At 28.6% G+C, this 19,365-nt stretch overlaps 20 protein-coding genes and 4 non-coding genes across 24 annotated transcripts; 13 read left to right on the forward strand and 11 right to left on the reverse strand. All coding sequences in view use genetic code 11, as the record gives it.

Moving 5' to 3' along the window:
• Positions 1–66: 66 nt before the first annotated feature.
• On the reverse strand, positions 67–4,659 carry gltB (ferredoxin-dependent glutamate synthase). The gene has a single exon. It carries the CDS (start codon positions 4,657–4,659, stop codon positions 67–69), a length of 4,593 nt encoding a protein of 1,530 aa, YP_007627474.1.
• A 304-nt stretch (positions 4,660–4,963) lies between these two features.
• On the forward strand, positions 4,964–5,191 carry rpoZ (DNA-directed RNA polymerase omega chain). Its single transcript has one exon. It carries the CDS (start codon positions 4,964–4,966, stop codon positions 5,189–5,191), a length of 228 nt encoding a protein of 75 aa, YP_007627475.1.
• A 181-nt stretch (positions 5,192–5,372) lies between these two features.
• Positions 5,373–5,891, forward strand: cpcB (phycocyanin, beta chain). The gene has a single exon. It carries the CDS (start codon positions 5,373–5,375, stop codon positions 5,889–5,891), a length of 519 nt encoding a protein of 172 aa, YP_007627476.1.
• A 56-nt stretch (positions 5,892–5,947) lies between these two features.
• On the forward strand, positions 5,948–6,436 carry cpcA (phycocyanin, alpha chain). Its single transcript has one exon. The coding sequence runs from the start codon at positions 5,948–5,950 to the stop codon at positions 6,434–6,436; it is 489 nt and encodes a 162-aa protein (YP_007627477.1).
• Positions 6,437–6,712: 276 nt separating this feature from the next.
• On the forward strand, positions 6,713–8,260 carry pgmA (phosphoglycerate mutase). Its single transcript has one exon. It carries the CDS (start codon positions 6,713–6,715, stop codon positions 8,258–8,260), a length of 1,548 nt encoding a protein of 515 aa, YP_007627478.1.
• Positions 8,261–8,287: 27 nt separating this feature from the next.
• ycf21 (conserved hypothetical plastid protein) lies at positions 8,288–8,830 on the forward strand. Its single transcript has one exon. It carries the CDS (start codon positions 8,288–8,290, stop codon positions 8,828–8,830), a length of 543 nt encoding a protein of 180 aa, YP_007627479.1.
• A 28-nt stretch (positions 8,831–8,858) lies between these two features.
• On the forward strand, positions 8,859–11,504 carry secA (preprotein translocase subunit A). Its single transcript has one exon. The coding sequence runs from the start codon at positions 8,859–8,861 to the stop codon at positions 11,502–11,504; it is 2,646 nt and encodes an 881-aa protein (YP_007627480.1).
• A 96-nt stretch (positions 11,505–11,600) lies between these two features.
• On the forward strand, positions 11,601–11,676 carry trnE(ttc). The gene has a single exon. It is a non-coding gene; the product is annotated as a tRNA-Glu (tRNA).
• A 22-nt stretch (positions 11,677–11,698) lies between these two features.
• trpA (tryptophan synthase alpha chain) lies at positions 11,699–12,490 on the reverse strand. The gene has a single exon. It carries the CDS (start codon positions 12,488–12,490, stop codon positions 11,699–11,701), a length of 792 nt encoding a protein of 263 aa, YP_007627481.1.
• Positions 12,491–12,579: 89 nt separating this feature from the next.
• trnK(ttt) lies at positions 12,580–12,654 on the reverse strand. The gene has a single exon. It is a non-coding gene; the product is annotated as a tRNA-Lys (tRNA).
• A 117-nt stretch (positions 12,655–12,771) lies between these two features.
• Positions 12,772–13,740, forward strand: tilS (tRNA(Ile)-lysidine synthase). The gene has a single exon. The coding sequence runs from the start codon at positions 12,772–12,774 to the stop codon at positions 13,738–13,740; it is 969 nt and encodes a 322-aa protein (YP_007627482.1).
• Positions 13,741–14,049: 309 nt separating this feature from the next.
• ycf64 (glutaredoxin-like protein) lies at positions 14,050–14,373 on the forward strand. The gene has a single exon. The coding sequence runs from the start codon at positions 14,050–14,052 to the stop codon at positions 14,371–14,373; it is 324 nt and encodes a 107-aa protein (YP_007627483.1).
• A 62-nt stretch (positions 14,374–14,435) lies between these two features.
• On the forward strand, positions 14,436–14,540 carry psb30 (photosystem II protein psb30). Its single transcript has one exon. The coding sequence runs from the start codon at positions 14,436–14,438 to the stop codon at positions 14,538–14,540; it is 105 nt and encodes a 34-aa protein (YP_007627484.1).
• Positions 14,541–14,604: 64 nt separating this feature from the next.
• On the reverse strand, positions 14,605–14,955 carry ftrB (ferredoxin-thioredoxin reductase beta subunit). The gene has a single exon. The coding sequence runs from the start codon at positions 14,953–14,955 to the stop codon at positions 14,605–14,607; it is 351 nt and encodes a 116-aa protein (YP_007627485.1).
• Positions 14,956–15,158: 203 nt separating this feature from the next.
• On the forward strand, positions 15,159–15,269 carry psaI (photosystem I subunit VIII). Its single transcript has one exon. It carries the CDS (start codon positions 15,159–15,161, stop codon positions 15,267–15,269), a length of 111 nt encoding a protein of 36 aa, YP_007627486.1.
• A 128-nt stretch (positions 15,270–15,397) lies between these two features.
• psbJ (photosystem II protein J) lies at positions 15,398–15,517 on the reverse strand. The gene has a single exon. It carries the CDS (start codon positions 15,515–15,517, stop codon positions 15,398–15,400), a length of 120 nt encoding a protein of 39 aa, YP_007627487.1.
• Positions 15,518–15,610: 93 nt separating this feature from the next.
• psbL (photosystem II protein L) lies at positions 15,611–15,727 on the reverse strand. Its single transcript has one exon. It carries the CDS (start codon positions 15,725–15,727, stop codon positions 15,611–15,613), a length of 117 nt encoding a protein of 38 aa, YP_007627488.1.
• Positions 15,728–15,736: 9 nt separating this feature from the next.
• Positions 15,737–15,871, reverse strand: psbF (cytochrome b559 b subunit). Its single transcript has one exon. It carries the CDS (start codon positions 15,869–15,871, stop codon positions 15,737–15,739), a length of 135 nt encoding a protein of 44 aa, YP_007627489.1.
• Positions 15,872–15,885: 14 nt separating this feature from the next.
• Positions 15,886–16,140, reverse strand: psbE (photosystem II PsbE protein). Its single transcript has one exon. It carries the CDS (start codon positions 16,138–16,140, stop codon positions 15,886–15,888), a length of 255 nt encoding a protein of 84 aa, YP_007627490.1.
• Positions 16,141–16,891: 751 nt separating this feature from the next.
• ycf63 (conserved hypothetical plastid protein) lies at positions 16,892–17,671 on the reverse strand. The gene has a single exon. It carries the CDS (start codon positions 17,669–17,671, stop codon positions 16,892–16,894), a length of 780 nt encoding a protein of 259 aa, YP_007627491.1.
• Positions 17,672–17,757: 86 nt separating this feature from the next.
• On the forward strand, positions 17,758–17,832 carry trnV(tac). The gene has a single exon. It is a non-coding gene; the product is annotated as a tRNA-Val (tRNA).
• Positions 17,833–17,850: 18 nt separating this feature from the next.
• trnR(tct) lies at positions 17,851–17,926 on the forward strand. The gene has a single exon. It is a non-coding gene; the product is annotated as a tRNA-Arg (tRNA).
• Positions 17,927–17,939: 13 nt separating this feature from the next.
• chlI (Mg-protoporphyrin IX chelatase) lies at positions 17,940–18,992 on the reverse strand. The gene has a single exon. It carries the CDS (start codon positions 18,990–18,992, stop codon positions 17,940–17,942), a length of 1,053 nt encoding a protein of 350 aa, YP_007627492.1.
• Positions 18,993–19,272: 280 nt separating this feature from the next.
• Positions 19,273–19,365, reverse strand: psaM (photosystem I subunit XII). Its single transcript has one exon. It carries the CDS (start codon positions 19,363–19,365, stop codon positions 19,273–19,275), a length of 93 nt encoding a protein of 30 aa, YP_007627493.1.

The following is a 19,365-nucleotide window of genomic DNA, read 5'->3' on the forward strand; positions in this document are numbered from 1 at the left end:
ACACTATAAAAACTTCATAAAAAGTAAAATAATTAACTAAGACTAAATACATAAAATATAAGAAATTTAATTTGATACTGTATTAAAAATAGAATATTTAAAATCAGTTAAAGGAGTTGAATTTTCTGAAGGTGGTACTATTTGCCAAAACATATCAAGATATTTATTCCAATTATCTAAAATATGTTTTGCTTTAATACTTTTAGTTTTAATTTCATAAAGCTCTATCATATTTTTTAATTGCTCTTCACCTTCTTTAGTTACTATATGTTGATATTTTACAATTTCTTGATTGATTTTAGAAACTAACGTATTATCTTCATCTAAAAAGTAAGCTAAGCCTCCTGTCATACCTGCGCCAATATTACGACCTGATGGGCCTAAAACAACAATTAAACCTCCTGTCATATACTCACATGGATGATCACCCACCCCTTCCACTACAGCTTGACCAGATGAATTTCTTACAGCAAATCTTTCACCTGCTTGTCCACTTGCAAATAAATAACCTCCTGTTGCTCCATATAAACAAGTATTACCAAGAATCACTTTTTCTGAAGCATGATTATTCTCATATTGAGAAGGACAGATAATTATTTCTCCTCCATTCATACCCTTTCCAACATAATCATTGGCTTCACCTATCAGGCTTAAATGTATACCTTTAGAAATAAAAGCACCAAAGCTCTGTCCGGCAACTCCTTGAAAATCTAATTGCAAGTTACCATTAAAGCCATAATTACCATATTTTTTTGCTATAACTCCTGATATTCTAGCACCTACACATCTATCAGTATTCACTATTTGCACTGTCTTAGTAATGTCTGACTGAAATTGAATGGCATTTTTAAAATCTGGATCACTTAGTAAAATATCATCTAAAACTGTACCATTACTATGAACAAAATCATGCTTTTCAATTACATCAATAGCTACTGGATTAAATAATAAAGTATCTAAGTTCAGGTACTTTGTTTTAGATAAAACAGTAGATTTATATTTTAATAATTTACTTAAACCAACTATCTCTTGTAAACTTTTATAACCTAAAGTTGCCAATATTTGCCTAACTTCTTCTGCAATAAATAGAAAAAAGTTTACTAAATCTGAAGGTATACCAGGATAACGATTTCTTAAATCTTGACGTTGTGTTGCAACACCTACAGGACAGTTATTTGTATGACAAATTCTAGCCATAACACAACCTGTTGCAATCATAGCAACTGTACCAAAGCCAAATTCTTGAGCACCCATTAAGGCTGCAAGAATAATATCATGACCTGTTCTTAAACCACCATCTACCCTTAATAAGACCCTGTCTCGTAAGTTATTTTCTACTAATGTTTGATGCACTTCTGTCAAACCTAACTCCCATGGACTACCAGCATGTTTAATAGAACTTAATGGTGATGCTCCTGTACCTCCATCATGACCAGATATTTGAATTATATCTGCATTTCCTTTTGCAACACCTGCGGCAATAGTACCTATACCAATTTCTGCAACTAACTTCACAGACACCTTTGCTATTGGATTAATTTGATGCAAATCAAAAATTAACTGAGCTAAATCTTCTATAGAATAAATATCATGGTGTGGTGGTGGTGAGATTAATGTAACACCTGGCTTACAATTTCTTAACTGAGCAATATATGGACTGACTTTTTTTCCAGGTAACTGCCCTCCTTCACCTGGTTTAGCTCCTTGAGCTATTTTAATTTCTAATTGCTTGGCATTAACAAGGTATTCAGGAGTAACACCAAAACGCCCTGAAGCTACCTGCTTTATAGCTGAACTAGCCGTATCATTCAATTTGAGACCTTTTAAATGCGAAAAGCTTTTGGAAATACCTGCAATATCAACATCTTGTATTAATCCAAAGCGACTTGCATCTTCTCCACCTTCACCTGAATTCGATTTTCCTCCTATTCTATTCATAGCTACTGCTAAAGTTTCATGCGTTTCTCTAGATAAAGCACCTAAAGACATACCACCAGTACAAAAGCATTCCAAAATAGATTCTATCGGCTCTACTTCATTAATGTGAATGGAAGGTAAGTTACTAGAAACAGTAAGTAAATCTCGAAGATTTGTTGGTGGACGATTATTCAATAAATTTTTATATTTAGTATACAAAAGATGATCATTATTTCTTACAGCTTTATGTAATGTTTTAGACATTTCAGGATTATTAACATGATATTCTGCGCTTGGACGATATTGTACATAACCTAAATTAGGTAATTTTTTAGGCAATGATGATAAAAAAGCAGTATTATATATTTTTATAGTTTGCATAGCTAATTCATTTAAAGTAATTCCATCTAGACGAGATGTTGTTCCTAAAAATGCCATATTTACTAATTCTTTACCTAATCCTAGTATTTCAAATATTTGTGCACCATGATAACTAGATAGTAGTGAAATTCCCATCTTAGAAAGAATTTTTAATAAGCCTTTATTAATAGCAACACGATAATTATTTTGAGATTGTTGAATAGTTAAACTATCCAATTTCTCCTTAGACATTAATTTTTGTGTTCTTGGACTATTCCACCATTGTCTTACAGTTAAAAATGCTGCATAAGGACAGATCGCACTTGCTCCATAACCAATCAAGCATGCAAAATGGTGTGTATTCCAGCATTGCGCTGTCTCTACAACTAAAGATACCTTATGTCTCAAATGTTTTGATATTAAATAATGATGCACTGCACCTATAATTAGTAAAGGTGGAATAAATGCTTCTTGATCAGACAAATTTTGTACTTTGTCACTTAATACAATAATTTCAGCTCCATTATTTATTGAATGCACACTCTTTTTACATATATCTTGAATTTTGACATGAAAATTTTGAAATTCTACATCTTGATTAAAAAAAGTATTAATGACTGTAATTTTAAAACCATGATTGAAAAGTTGTTTTAATTCTCTCTCATTCAATATAGGAGAATCTAGTAAGATTGATTTTGCCATATAATCCTGAGGTTCCAACAAATTACCTTTAGATCCCAGATGCATATTTAAAGACATTACTAAACTTTCTCTTAGAGGATCTATTGCAGGATTAGTAACTTGAGCAAATCTTTGTTTGAAATAATCATAAATGAGATGTGGCTTTTCTGATAAGACAGCCAATGGTATATCGTCACCCATACAGAACGTAGGCTCTTTTGCTGAGCTAGCCATATGTTCAATTACTAATTCTATATCTTCATTCGTATAACCAAAAGCTGTATGCAATTTATTCATTTGCAATTTATTAATACCTTCATCATTTAAATAATGTTCCGGTATCAAAACTTTTTGATACTTTTGTATCCATTTTTTATATGGAAATTTATTCGCGATAAACTGTTTAATCGTCCAATTATCTAAAATTAAATTATTTACTAAGTCAACACAAAAAATTTGTCCCGGCCCTAATCGACCTTTTTGCACTATAGATTTAGAATCAATATCAAAAACACCTACTTCAGAAGATAAACTAATAAATCCATCTTGAGTAATTAAGTAACGTGCCGGTCTCAGACCATTTCTATCTAGAGTTGCACCTACTATTTTACCATCACTAAAAACTACTAAGGCAGGGCCATCCCAAGGTTCTTGCAGAGGTTTGTAGTACTCATAAAAATCAATGATTTCAGGAAATTGATCTAGTGCTGGTTGATCTTGATAAGCTTCTGGAATCAAAATCATTAATGCTTCTTGTGGACTCTTACCTGATTGAATAAATAATTCAAGTACTGCATCTAAATTAGCAGAGTCACTATTTTCAGAGCTTGTAACTGGTATTAAGATGTCATGATTATTATTCCAGTAAGAATGCTTTAATAATGACTCTTTTGATTTCATCCAATTTAAATTACCTAGTAAAGTATTGATCTCTCCATTATGAGCCATAAATCTCATCGGCTGTGCTAAAGGCCATTTAGGCAAAGTATTAGTGCTAAATCTTCTATGATATATTGCAAAATTACTTTCATAACGTGAATCAGATAAATCTAAATAATATTGTGCTAAAATTTTTGATTTCACCATACCTTTATACACAATCATTTTTGATGAAAAAGAACAAAAGTAAAATTGTTTATTTAGATTTAAGTTTGTTTGTGCTATTAATTTTTCGATTTTTTTTCTTGTAAGATATAATAACCGCTCTAGAGCATCTCCTGTTACGTCTTTGGCTTGAACAAAGCACTGTTGAATTTCAGGCTGATTTAATTTTGCTTGAGTTCCTAAAACCGAATCATTTCTGGGAACATTTCTCCAATTTAATACATTTAAACCCTCTTCTTCCAAAGCCCATACAAAAATTTTTCGTATTGCCTGAATATGTTCAGAAGGTAAAAAGACCATTGCAACAGCTACATCATTGTAAAATTGAATCTGTTGAGATGCAAAAGAACTTTTCAACAAATTCCAAGGTATTTGTGTTGTTATACCAGCACCATCACCAGAAATACGATCTGCACTACATCCACCTCTATGCTCCATACAGCTTAATGCGTTTATAGCCTTTATAACTAAATTATGAGAAGGCAATTGATTTATTTGAGCAATGAAACCTACTCCACATGCGTCTCGTTCAATTAAAATAGAAGGATAGCCTGAATATTGAACAAGCTTATGAGTAAAATATTTTGATATTTGCATATATGATTATTATTTTAAGCTAAAATGTATTAATGTTCTGAATGTAACTTATATACTATTAAGTATATAAATAGTGTGTACGGATTATATAATTTATACATATACATTATTCGGTATATGTTTAATATATTGACAATTTTAGATATTAATAAAGAAAAAACAAACTAAAATATAACTACATAATTATATAATTTGGTTTTAATAAAATTAATTAATATGTTATGAAATTAGTATTACATATTTTAATTCAATATATACAGAAGACAGATAAATCAGATTTTAATTAACTACAATATTTAAATTAATGAATAGATACCAAAAAATTGAGTCAAGCCAAGTAACATACAAGACAGAAAAATTGCTAGAAGTATCGCAAAACAGATATGTAATGACTATACAAGTAGCAAATAGAGCTAAAAGAGGCAAGTATGAAGAAATTGACATAGTTGAAGATCCTCTTATTAAACCAATTATACGTGCAATACTGGAAATGGTTGATGAAGTCGTACAGCCTGAAATTATTGGCTGTTAATGAAATGTATAGAAGAGACAATTTGTAATATTTTTTTTGATAAAAATTATAGCAGATATATATAATAATATATTAAGTACTAATTCAATATTTTCTTATCGTATTTAAAATGAAGATAAAATCTTAATCTTAGTTCTTAATAAACTTTGACCTATAAATTCCATGCAAGGAGAAAATCAATATGTTAGATGCGTTTGCAAAAATCGTAGCTCAAGCTGATGCTCGAGGTGAATTCTTAAGTAATACACAATTAGATGCTTTAGTGGCAATGGTTGCAGAAGGTAATAAAAGATTAGATGTAGTAAATAAAATTAATTCAAATGCCTCAGCTATTGTAACTAATTCTGCACGTGCTTTATTTGCAGAACAACCACAATTAGTTCAACCTGGAGGAAATGCTTATACAAGTAGAAGAATGGCTGCATGCTTGAGAGACATGGAAATCGTCTTAAGATATGTAAGCTATGCTATGATTGCTGGAGATTCTAGTGTTTTAGATGATAGATGCTTAAATGGTTTAAGAGAAACTTATCAAGCATTAGGCACACCAGGAACTTCTGTAGCAGTAGCTGTACAAAAAATGAAAGAAGCTTCAATTGCATTAGCTAATGACTTAAATGGAGTACCTTTAGGAGACTGTAGTTCATTAACTGCTGAATTAGTTGTATATTTTGACCGTGCTGCAGTTGCAGTCGTATAATGACACTAATAATACCAAATTAAGAAATAAATATTATTATATAAGGAAAATTTATTATGAAAACACCTATCACAGAAGCTATTGCATCTGCTGACAGCCAAGGAAGATTTTTAAGCAATGGTGAATTACAATCAATAAATGGTAGATATCAAAGAGCTAACGCTAGTATAGAAGCAGCAAAATCTTTAACTAATAATGCACAAAGATTAATTACTGGAGCTGCTCAAGCTGTATATACAAAATACCCATTTGTAACACAAATGCCAGGCCCAACTTATGCATCAAGTGCTATTGGAAAGGCCAAATGTGCACGTGATATTGGATATTATTTAAGAATGACTACATATTGCTTAGTTGTTGGAGCAACAGGACCGATGGATGAGTATTTGGTGGCTGGTCTAGAAGAAATTAACCGCAGCTTTGAACTTTCACCGAGTTGGTATATTGAAGCTTTACAATATATTAAAGTAAGTCATGGATTAGCTGGACAAGCAGCAAATGAAGCAAATACTTACTTAGATTATGCAATTAACACATTAAGTTAAGACTTTTATCTAAACTTACATAAGTACAACAAATAACTAGAAAACGCATTATTTACATATTAATTTATGCTTACTTCTAGTTTCTTATTTTAATATTTACAATAAATTAATATAAATTCTTTTTCTAATATATTCTTTATCTTGACCTAAGATAAAAAAGCTGTTATATGTACTCTTATAAATTAATAAGTAGAATAAATTATCACACATATTCTCTTTAAATTGTAATCAATATTAATTATTAATACAGACTATTTAAATTTTTGGTTTCATTTTATGCAACAAAACACTTTTTATCCTATAGTTTTAACTATTCTTGATGGCTGGGGGTATAGTGACAAAGTACAAGGAAATGCAATCAAGTTAGCAAAAACACCAATTATAGATAAACTTTGGAATACTTACAGCCATACTTTACTTAACGCATCAGGTAAATATGTTGGTTTACCTGAAAATCAAATGGGTAATTCTGAAGTAGGACATACAACAATTGGCTCTGGTAGAGTCATTAATCAAGATTTAGTACGTATTAATAAATCAATAAAGGATAAAAGTTTTTTTCATAATTCAACATTACATAAAATATATAAACAAACAATTATAAATTGTTCTAAACTACATCTAATTGGCCTTTGCTCCAATGGTGGCGTACATTCGCATATAGAACATTTAATCGCTTTAATCAAAATAAGTAAACAATATAAATTAAATACATGCATACATATAACAACTGATGGACGAGATACACAACCATACATATCTCATCAATTTATACAAGAAATCATCGATCAAATTCAAGATACTTCATATATCAATATATGCACTATAAGTGGAAGATACTATAGTATGGATCGAGATTGTAGATGGTCTAGAACAGAAAAAGCTTACAATGTACTTGTAGATGATAGCATAGAACAAATAATTGATCCATTAGAATTAATAAAAAATAATCATAGGAATTCTATTTCAGACGAATTTATAATGCCACAAAGAATTTATAAAGGAAAAATTTCTAATGAAGATAGTATTATTTTTTTTAACTTTAGACCGGATAGAATACGGCAACTTTTGCATTGCTTCACCAAAGATACATTCAAAGGTTTTCCAACTAAGACAATAAATAACTTAAATATTATAACTTTTACCAAATACGATACAAGTTTATCTATACCTATAGTATTTTCACCTCAACATAATACCAATTTTCTTGGAGAAATATTATCAAATCATGGGCTCAAACAATTAAGGTTAGCAGAAACAGAAAAATACGCACATGTTACATACTTTTTTAATGGCGGAATAGAAGAACCTTTTCCAGGTGAAGATAGAGAATTAATATCTAGTCCACAAGTTGAGACATATGATTTAGCGCCCAAAATGTCAGCTGACCAACTTACTGAAAGTGTAATTCGTGCAATACAAAAAAATATATACCAATTTATCGTTATCAACTATGCAAATCCTGACATGGTAGGACATACTGGAAATCTACAAGCAACTATTGAAGCTATTGCAAAGGTTGATGAATGCTTGGATAAATTATATCGAGAAGTTCAGCTAGTTGATGGAACGTTAATAATTACAGCAGATCATGGAAATGCAGAATACATGATAGATTATGATAACAAACCATGTACATCACATAGTATTAATCGTGTACCTTTTATCATAGCAAATAGTCAGTTTTATAATAAACAAAATATTCAACTTATAGAACAAGGGTGCCTTGCAGATATTGCTCCTACTATACTTAATCTTTTGCATATTAATATACCACAAGAAATGAATGGAACATCATTGATAAACAAACTTAATAAACTATAAAATATATTAATGTAGATCATTAATAATATGAATACTAATTTTCGATATAAATTTCACAAAGTTTTCTTTCTGCCCATTAATACAAATACTTACTGTATAGGTAATGTCATACCAATTGTGTGGGAGCTTATTTTAAAAAGTGATGGTTCATTTACTCAAAATTTAAACTCTCTAACAGGTCAACTGATTCAAGTAGAAATATTATCACTGTATAATAACATTAAAGCAGAAAATGATTATACAATAAGAGAAGTCTGGATAAAAGATCAACAAGGTAATAAATTAGCATTTGCAAAGTCTATTTGGCCTTACAATATGAAAACAAATTTATTTATTTTACCTACAGATCAACCAATAGGTCAATCTTTAATACAGTTTAAAGTAGATATACATAAAGACATACATGAGCTTTTTTATGGTTACTGTCAATGTTTAGAAAAACACTTTAATTACAATGAACCTATGTGGGGCAGAAAATATACTCTTTACCATGAACATAAACAACTTGCAACAGTACAAGAGATTTTTTCTCCACAAATACTGAAATTATTTCATTCAACAACATTATAAATATTACTCTTTAATGAAGGCATTATAAATGTTTAATCTTTTACCACAACAAAAATATAACAAATTTCAATTATTAATTAATCAGATAAATCACTTTCACAAGATCATTAGTGTTTATTCTGACCATGATTTAAAATTGCAGACTCAAAAAATGCAAAAATTGCTAATGCAAGGTTTCACTTTAGATGAAATTTTACCTGAAGCTTTTGGAACAGCTAAAGAAGCTATAAAACGAGCTCTAGGAATAGAATTATTTAATGTTCAAATTTTAGGAGGTATTGTTTTACATAAAGGTAAAATTGCTGAAATGAAGACAGGTGAAGGGAAGACATTAGTTGCTATTCTTCCATCATATTTAAATACTTTAAATGGCAAAGGTGTTAGTATAATAACAGTAAATGACTATTTGGCCAAAAGAGATGCTGAATTAGTACGTAAAGTTTTCCAATATATTAATATTGATGTTGGCCTAATACAACAGTCAATGAATATAGAAGAAAGAAAAATGCAATACCGCTGTAATATTACATATATTACTAATAATGAATTAGGTTTTGATTATTTAAGGGATAATATGGCAATTAATCAATCGGATCTTGTTCAAAAAGAATTTCATTTTGCTATTGTTGATGAAGTTGACTCTATTTTAATAGATGAAGCGAGAACACCACTAATTATCTCAGGACCTTCTGAAGAAAAAACAAATAAATACTATATTAGTCAGGAAATAGTAACAAAAATAACAAAAAATATACACTATGATGTTGACGAAAAAACAAGAAATGTAATTTTAACTGAAGATGGTATTAAAGTCTGTGAACAACTACTAAAGACTAGAAATTTGTACGATATTAATAACCCATGGATTCAATATATTTTAAGCGCACTAAAAGCTAAGGAATTATTCTATAAAAATATACATTATATAATAAAAAATGAAGAGATCGTTATAGTTGATGAATTTACAGGCAGAATCATGGAAGGACGCAGATGGAGTGATGGCTTACACCAAGCAATTGAAGCTAAAGAAAATAAAAAAATTCAACCTGAAAATTTAACTTTAGCATCTATTACTTACCAAAACTTATTTTTACTGTATAAAAAATTATCTGGAATGACCGGAACAGCAAAAACTGAAGAAACTGAACTTGATAGAATATATCAATTAGAAGTTGAAGAAATACCTACTAATAAAATATGTCTCAGACAAGATTTTCCTGACTTTGTTTATAAAAATGAATACAGTAAATGGAAAGCAATTGCTAATGAATGCCTTGATATGTATAAGATAGGAAGACCTGTTTTAATTGGAACAACAAATGTAGAAAAATCAGAATTTTTAGCTGGAATTCTTAATGAATTAAAGATACCATTTAATTTACTAAATGCAAAACCAGAGAACATTGCTAGAGAAGCAGAGATTATAACACAAGCAGGTAGAAAAGGAACTATTACAATTTCTACAAATATGGCTGGAAGAGGAACCGATATAATTCTTGGAGGTAATCCTCATGCTATGACGAAAATAATTATAATTAATTACATGAAAAAGGTATTAAAAATATCATCGCTATTATGCAGCAACTCTGCATCTACAAATAAAAAGATAAACTTATTGTTACAAGAACTTAATTATAAATTTATTAAAACAATTACAAGTTTAGAAACTATTGAACAATATATTGAAGATGAGATCAATTCAATTAATTTAAAGAATAATGATATGTATACGAATATTCAAAAAGTTTACTTACAAATTTTACATGAATATAAACATATATGCTCAAAAGAAAAAACAGAGATTTTGAAACTAGGTGGTTTACACGTTATTGGTACAGAAAGACATGAATCAAGACGAATAGATTATCAATTAAAAGGACGTGCAGGAAGACAAGGTGATCCAGGATCTTCACGCTTTTTTCTTAGTTTAGAAGATAATTTATTAAGAATTTTTGGTGGAGATAAAATATCTAAATTAATGAAAGTTTTAAGTATAGATAATGATACACCTATTGAGTCCACTATTCTAACAAAAAGTTTAGATTCAGCACAAAAAAAAATTGAATCATATTTTTATGATATTAGAAAACAACTGTTTGAGTACGATGAAGTTATCAACAATCAAAGACAAGCGATCTATTCAGAGCGTAAACGTATATTACAATCTAATTTTACAAGGGATTGTATTATCGAATACGGAGAAAGTACAATTGATGAAATATTGACAACATATAATCAACAAGCAAATTATAAAAAAGCCATTATATCTAAAATTACCCACTTATTAAATCTAGCAGAAAATATAGAAATAGATACAATAATCAATAAATATAATAAGGAACAAATAGCATGCTTTTTATATGAACAGTTAAGAATTACTTATGATCTACGAGAAAGTTACTTAGAACAATTAAGACCTGGCCTTATGAGACAATTAGAGAAATACTATTTACTGCAGCAAATAGATAAAGCATGGCAAAAACATTTAGAGAAAATGACTCTTTTAAAAGAATCAATTGGCTGGAGAAGTTATGGTCAACAAGATCCATTGGTTGAATATAAGAACGAAGGTTTTCAATTATTTATTACGATGGTAACTTATATTAGACAAACAGTTGTTTATTTAACTATGCGTTCAAGGCTAATTATAAATACAGTAAACCAAGACAGATAATTAATATATTCATGATAAAAGTAAAAATAAAAGGTTGACATAAACATTAAAATTAGATAATCTTAGTATGGTATAAATTACTTACAATAATAAATGCCCCCATCGTCTAGAGGCCTAGGACATCTCCCTTTCACGGAGGTAACGGGGATTCGAATTCCCCTGGGGGTATAATAAAATATAACAATAGTAACAAATTAATTATCTATTGCTGCTTTAAATGTTTCACATGCTTCACTTAAAGATTGAATAGCTTCTATGTCAGATTTATTTAGCATAGTACTCATAAAAGCACTACCTACAACTAAGCCATCTACATGCCATTTAGCTATTGTCGATACTTGTTGAGGACTAGATATACCAAAACCTAGTATAATTACCTTATTCGATTTAGCTTTAATTTTTTGCGCTAATTTATCTATATTAATGCTTATTTTATTACGCATACCTGTCACTCCATAACTACTGACTAAATAGATACAACCAGGAGATTTAGATAGAATAGAAGCCATTCTAATTTCTGAACTTGTAGGGGCAATAAATAAAATCAACTCAATATTAAATTGAGTACATAATTTAAGGATATAATCAACCTCTTCCAAAGGTAAATCTGGTATAATCAAACCACGAGCACCACTAAAAGAAATATCCTGAATAAATTTCTTCATACCTCGTGCAAGTACAGGATTATAATAGGTGAATATAATTACTGGAGCATTTATATTAGGACTTACTTTCTTCAACATGCACAAAATTTTATCCAAACAAACACCTTGTTCTAAAGCTTTACGAGATGACTCTTGAATAACAGGACCATCTGCAAGTGCATCTGAATAAGGTATACCTAATTCAATAACGTCTGCACCTTTTTCATCTAAGGCATACAAAGCTTTAACTGTTACTTGTAAATTTGGATAACCTGCTGTAATAAAAGGAATTAAAGAACATTTAGAATTTTTTTTAGTTAATGTTTCAGATATCAAAGTCATATTTACCTACAAATATATATAAGAAAACTAACTATTAAATAACAAATAAAGAATATATAAACGACGCTTAATTATGTACTTACATAAAAAATGGGTCGCCCGGGACTCGAACCCGGAACTAATCGGTTAAAAGCCGAGTACTCTACCATTGAGTTAGCGACCCTTGTAGCAAACCTTAAACTATAAATAACATAGTAAGAATATAATAGCAAGTATTATAAAATAAAATACAAATCAAGAGTTCGACCTTTTTATCTTTATATTTTTTGCTATTACAAAAAATGGACACATACTTACATTACAATTTTTACAGTTATATAAACAAAATTTTAGATTTCAGCCGATCATCATCAATGCTTATAGCTGTTTCCGGCGGACAAGATTCTCTATGCTTAATTAAATTAATACAAGATATTGTAAATAAACATAAGCTAACAGTAAATATTGGCTATATTTATGTAGATCATCAATGGAAAAAAGATAGTAAACAACAAATTAAACACCTAATTAATTTACTGAAGATAAAACAAGCAGCTCTATCTATATATCAAATTAAAGAAATTCCTAATTCTGAATTAGCAGCAAGAAATATTAGATATAAGATAATAATACAACATGCAATAAAATATAATTATTCAATAATTATGACCGGGCATACAAATACAGACCAAATTGAGACTTTTTTATTACAATTAATTCGTGGTAATGGTATTGATGCAGTAACTAGCTTAAATAAACATCGAATATTAAACAATCATCTACAAATAATAAGACCTCTTATTAATTTCAGCCGATCAGATATTACATGGTTTTGTCGTAAATTTACACTGCCTATTTGGTCAGATATAAGTAATTATGAATATAATATCAATCGTAATCGATTAAGAAATGAGCTACTACCATATCTGAACAAATATTTTATTTTTAATGTAGAAAAACAAATCAATTACTTTCTAAATATATCTGATATAGAGAATGAATATATTAAACAAAATGCTATTAAATTATATTTAAAAAGTCGTCATAAAACTAACCTAGCATTAAATTACTGGATCATAAAACAACAACATAAAGCACTACAAGTAAGAGTTTTGCAAATCTTTGTATACCATAATTTTAATAAGACATTAACTAAAAATATTTTAAATAAGCTACTTAATCTAATTCAAAATAATAAGAATAATGTACATATACTAAAATGGAAAAATTTAAACTTCAAAATAAATATTAATTGGCTATATTTTTATTAATATTGAATATATAAGGAAAGTTTAATTGGGAATTGTAATTATTATTAGATTTAATTTAAATAGAATATCAACAATATCTATTGCTATGTTTAATATAAAATCTGTTATAATAAACAAGCATTAAAAAATTAAATTTGTTACCATTTTAGTATTTATAAATTCTTAAAATGATATTCACAATTAAGTAAGTAACATTAGATTATCTAAATTCTGATTCATTATATAGCAAATTGGATATTTTTTGACAAATTTTCTATTTATTACTCAAATTATAAATCAATAAATACTAGCATAAAAATAAAGATAACTATGAATAATCACGTATATAGCTATATTGATAAATTAATTAGAGAACATAAAATAATAGTATTTATGAAAGGAGAAAAGTTAATGCCAATGTGCAGCTTTTCAAATACAGTAGTAGAAATTTTAAATAGTTTTCATATTGATTATCACATCATCAATGTGCTGAAGAATGATAAGATACGAAAAGATATTAAATTGTATTCACAATGGCCAACTATTCCCCAAGTTTATATTAATGGTGAATTTATTGGTGGGGCAGATATTATTTTGGATTTATATCAAAAATTACAATTACAAGAAATATTAGAAAAATCTATTAATTCTTAAATTACATTTTAATCGTTCAAAATAATACTATAATATAGTTAATAAATTAAATAAGGAATATTATGATTAATTGGCAAGTAATAGGTCAACTTATATCACTTGGTATAATTGTATTAGTAGGACCTGCAGTTATAGTTTTACTTTCTTTTAAAAAAGGAAATTTATAGATAATTATATTAATACAATCATTATGCAGACTATATAAATTTATGCTTGTCTGCATTAATTGTACTAGCTAATTTTTTGCAATAATATTTCAGCTTCTATTACTTGACTATCTCCAACGAACTCATTATCTGGTGTTAAGAAAAGCATACAATGACACTCTTTTCGTTCTCTCATTGGTACACATGGACAATTCCAGTAAGCATTTAACACTTCTACTGATTTATCTTCATAATGACGACAAGGGCATAATGGAGAACCATATTCATCTTTATGCTTTGCCAATCCTTCAATTACTGCAGCAGTTACAGCTACGTCTGAACAAAAAAATGTACCTGTTCTTTTTGCATAAACTTCTGAAAACTTACGCATAGCTTCTAAATTATCAGATACCAATTTCAAAGAAGTATCAATCATTAATTATATCCTCTATTACATATTGATATTATATACTATAATTAATCAATTATATTTACATACATCATATTATTAAGACAGAATAAACAGAAAATATTAAATTTTAATATCTTTAATAAGTTTAATGCAAAATAAGATTTATAATTGTATTATACATATTCATATCTATAATATAAATCATTAGCTCTTAAAGATACAAACATATGACAGCATCCTACTTACCATCTATATTAGTACCTTTAGCAGGTATTGTATTTCCTGGCCTAAGTATGGCACTAATATTTTTATATATTGAAGTAGAAAATATCAGTTAAAATAATAAATTATAACAAGAAAAAATCAGTCACTTTATCATTAGAAGTGGCTGATTTTTTTTATCATATAATCAGAAAATATATAGCTATTAATAAAAGCAATAGTACGTTATATCATTATACATAAATTATAAAGATGAACCTATTCCTGAATAAGAGCCATAAATAAAAATTCCTAGAACTGTTATAGCAGCTATACCACCTACAGTAGCAACTAGCCATAAAGGAACTCTACCTGTACCTGTCATTTTTTAATATCTCCAATCGTAAGATGTAAACAATGAAACTAATCATCATATAAGAAACTATTACTTTATATATTATAAAAAATAATAATATAGTTAATTAAAAAAGTAACTTGAAAACAAAACAGCAAGAACAAAAATCAATAATAAGCCCCAGAATAAAGATGTACGATTTAATTCTACAGGTTCTTTATTAGGATTAGGACCACTCATGGAAATCTCCTATCTTTGAATAAATTGCATAGATGTAATAGCACCCAAAAAAAATATTGTTGGTATAGCTAATCCATGGATAGCTAACCATCTAAATGTAAAAATGGGATATGATATTGGCTGATTAGAATTTCTTCCACTCATAATAAAACTCCTTATTAAATTCCTTTAGTTAAATCTTCGAGCTCTTGCTTTGCACTAAAACGATCATTAACTAATGGAACTTGTTGACGATCTTGTGTAAAATACTCATTAGGCCTTGGTGTTCCAAATATATCATAAGCTAACCCTGTACTTACAAACAGCCACCCTGCTACAAAAAGTGCAGGTATAGTAATACTATGAATAACCCAATATCTTATACTCGTAATGATATCAGAAAAAGGACGTTCACCTGTTGATCCCCCTGACATAATAATTACCTCCTAATAAAAAATACAGAAATAATGTATATACATTCATACATTAGCATAAATAAAGTAAAGACTTTGAATTTACGTATGTGAATTACAAATTTATATTATATGACTTAATGTAAAATTTTCAGCATATAGATATATAATTAATGATATAAACTGTACCACATCTATAAAAATACTCTACACTCTTTCAATACATATATATTATACTCTTTATAAACAAAAAAGATAAAAAATTATATCAGAAGAATAATAAATAAAAGAAAATATAAATAAAATACTAGTGTTATTACATTTAATTAACTTTTACTTGGTACAATAATATAATAAAAACTAGATACTAGAACAATTGAAAATGTTTTAACAAAATATCAATTAAAAAAATTTTATTAAAGAATAGATATTCTATTTTCGATTTTAAGTAATTAATTTAATATATACATCTTATATTGTTCAAAATAGAAGTAATAAACTTAAATCTTAATCAACAAGGATTTTCTATTATAGAAATTTTGCAATATTTTTTAGCATAGATATTATTTTAGATTTCATATATTATTAAGCTTCAATAAGTTAGTAAATTATAGTAGATAAATTGATAATCTGAACAGAGGATTCATAAGAATAGTAAAATTATTAATGCAATAATAGCAAATCTTCTAAAATTAATAACAACTTGAATAAAAATTCCATAATTTAGCTAAATTAAGAAAAGAAATTATTGTTAATTTATATCAAGACCAATCTAAAAAGCTTGAATTGAACTATCTAATCTATTGAACATTAAATATGAAAGAATGCAATCTATAATAAAAACTGCTAGTAAAGAAATAACAACCGATAGAGTCGTAGATTGGCCGACTCCTCTTGCACCGCCTTTAGTAATCAGCCCACAAGTACAACTAATTAACGATATGGTAAAACCAAATATTATCGTTTTCAATAATGATTTCACTACATCAATAATTGATAACGCTGTAGCAGAAGATGTGAAAAATATAACAGGACTAATACCATATAAGGTAAAACAAATAAAAGCACTGCTTGCTAAACTAGTAAAAAATGATAGTAAAGTAAGTATAGGTAGCATGACAGAGCAAGAAACAATACGAGGAATAACTAGATAAACAATAGGATTTGTATTTAATAGGTATAATGCATCAATTTGTTCAGTAACTGTCATAGTAGCTAATTCTGAAGTAAAGCATGATCCTACACGACCAATAAGAATTACAGAAGTAAGTACCGGAGATAGTTCTCTAATAAAAGCTAATGTAAGAACAGCTCCTATAAGACGGACAGCATTAAGGTATAAAAACTCTTTTGCAATTTGTAAAGTAAATACTAAACTTATAAAAAAAGCTGTTGTCAAGCTTATAAGTAATGAACCTGGTCCTACCATATTGATTTGTTCTACTATACTATATAATTCTATTTGAAATATATTCAAATTTAAATTTTTATGGACAATAGAATTAATAGATTGAAAGCAAGACTTATAAAACCGATATAAATTTAACTGCACAAATAAGTTTATCCTCAAAAATTAAGTAAATTATAAAACTATATAAATCTTGCCTATTTTACGTATATATATTATGATACTGGAAGGGTGGTTAGCTCAGTGGTAGAGCGCCTGCCTTACAAGCAGGTGGTCACTGGTTCAAATCCAGTACCGCCCACTTTCCTAAATCAAAGATATAGGGCTCATCGTCTAAGGGATTAGGACAGGGACCTTCTAAGTCTCTAATGTAGGTTCGAATCCTACTGAGCCTGTTATAAACTTAATGCAATTAATTAGATACAAAAACAGATTCAAATACTTTCTTTACTCTTGATCCTGTGTCAATAGTTTCTAGTGGATCTTTACGCAATCTATGGCGTAAACATAAAGTAATTACCTCTTGAATATCTGAGATTTCAACTTTATCTCTATTGTTATATGCTGCAAATGCTTTTGCGGCTCTATTTGTTACTATATCGCCACGTAGACCATCAACATTTAGTTCACCGCAAACTTCAGAAATTTTCACTCTTAAATCATAATCTACTGTAACATCAGATAATTTAATCTGGGCATCAATAATTCTACGCTTTAATTTTTCTTGCTCTTCTTGAAATTCTTCTAAACACTCATATGGATTACTATCAAATTTACTTCTCTGCTCAACAATTTGTACTCTCAGAGAAGGTTCTTTAACTGTTCTAATCTCGGCATGCATGCCAAACCTATCCAATAATTGCGGTCTTAATTCTCCTTCTTCAGGATTACCCGAACCTACTAAAACAAACCTTGCTGGGTGACGTATAGAAATACCTTCTCGTTCTACCGTATTCCAACCTGATGCTGCTGAATCCAAAAGAATATCTACCAAGTGATCATCTAATAAATTTACTTCATCAACATAAAGAATACCTCTATTAGCTTTAGCAAGTAAACCAGGCTCGAAAGTTTTAATACCTTCTGTTAGAGCTTTTTCAATATCAATTGTTCCACAAACACGATCTTCCGTTGCGCCTAAAGGTAGATCTACCATGGGGACCTTAATTAAGTTAATTTTCAGATCTTGTCCTTTTTCTAATTTTTGCTTAACATGATCCCCCATTAATTCATAATCAGAAGTATGAGAATTAAACATGTCATCCTCAACAACTTCTATTTTAGGCAATAGGTCAGCTATAGCCCTAATAGTAGTAGATTTCCCCGTACCACGATCTCCCATAATCATAACACCACCTATTTTAGGATCTACAACATTCAAAATTAATGCCAACTTCATTTCTTCTTGACCAACAATAGCAGTAAAAGGGAAAACTGGACGCATTATATCTTTTGCAATACTCACAATAAGAAGCCTGTTATTTAAATATTTTAATTATTAATTAAACTTAGTAATTACAAGTAGTAACTGACTAATGAAAACGAATGTCTTTAGATCAACATTATAACATTTTAAGTTGAGAAGATGATAATCTATATTTAAGAAATAGATAATTATTATATTACTTTTTACTCCATTAATTCATAAACCTTATTAAATATAGAAAAGATATAATTTCCTAATTGAAGAAAATTATATCTTTAATAATGTAGAAATATGATGTCTTAACATTATCAGTAATAATTTACTGATACAAGTCCATACCTAAACGGATTGCTAAAACTGCTGAAACCAGAGCAAATAACAAAGCAACAAAAATTTGACTATCACTAATCAT

The sequence above is a fragment of the Chondrus crispus genome (genome assembly GCF_000350225.1).
Source record: "Chondrus crispus plastid complete genome, strain PCG".
In the NCBI taxonomy this organism is placed as follows: domain Eukaryota; phylum Rhodophyta; class Florideophyceae; order Gigartinales; family Gigartinaceae; genus Chondrus; species Chondrus crispus.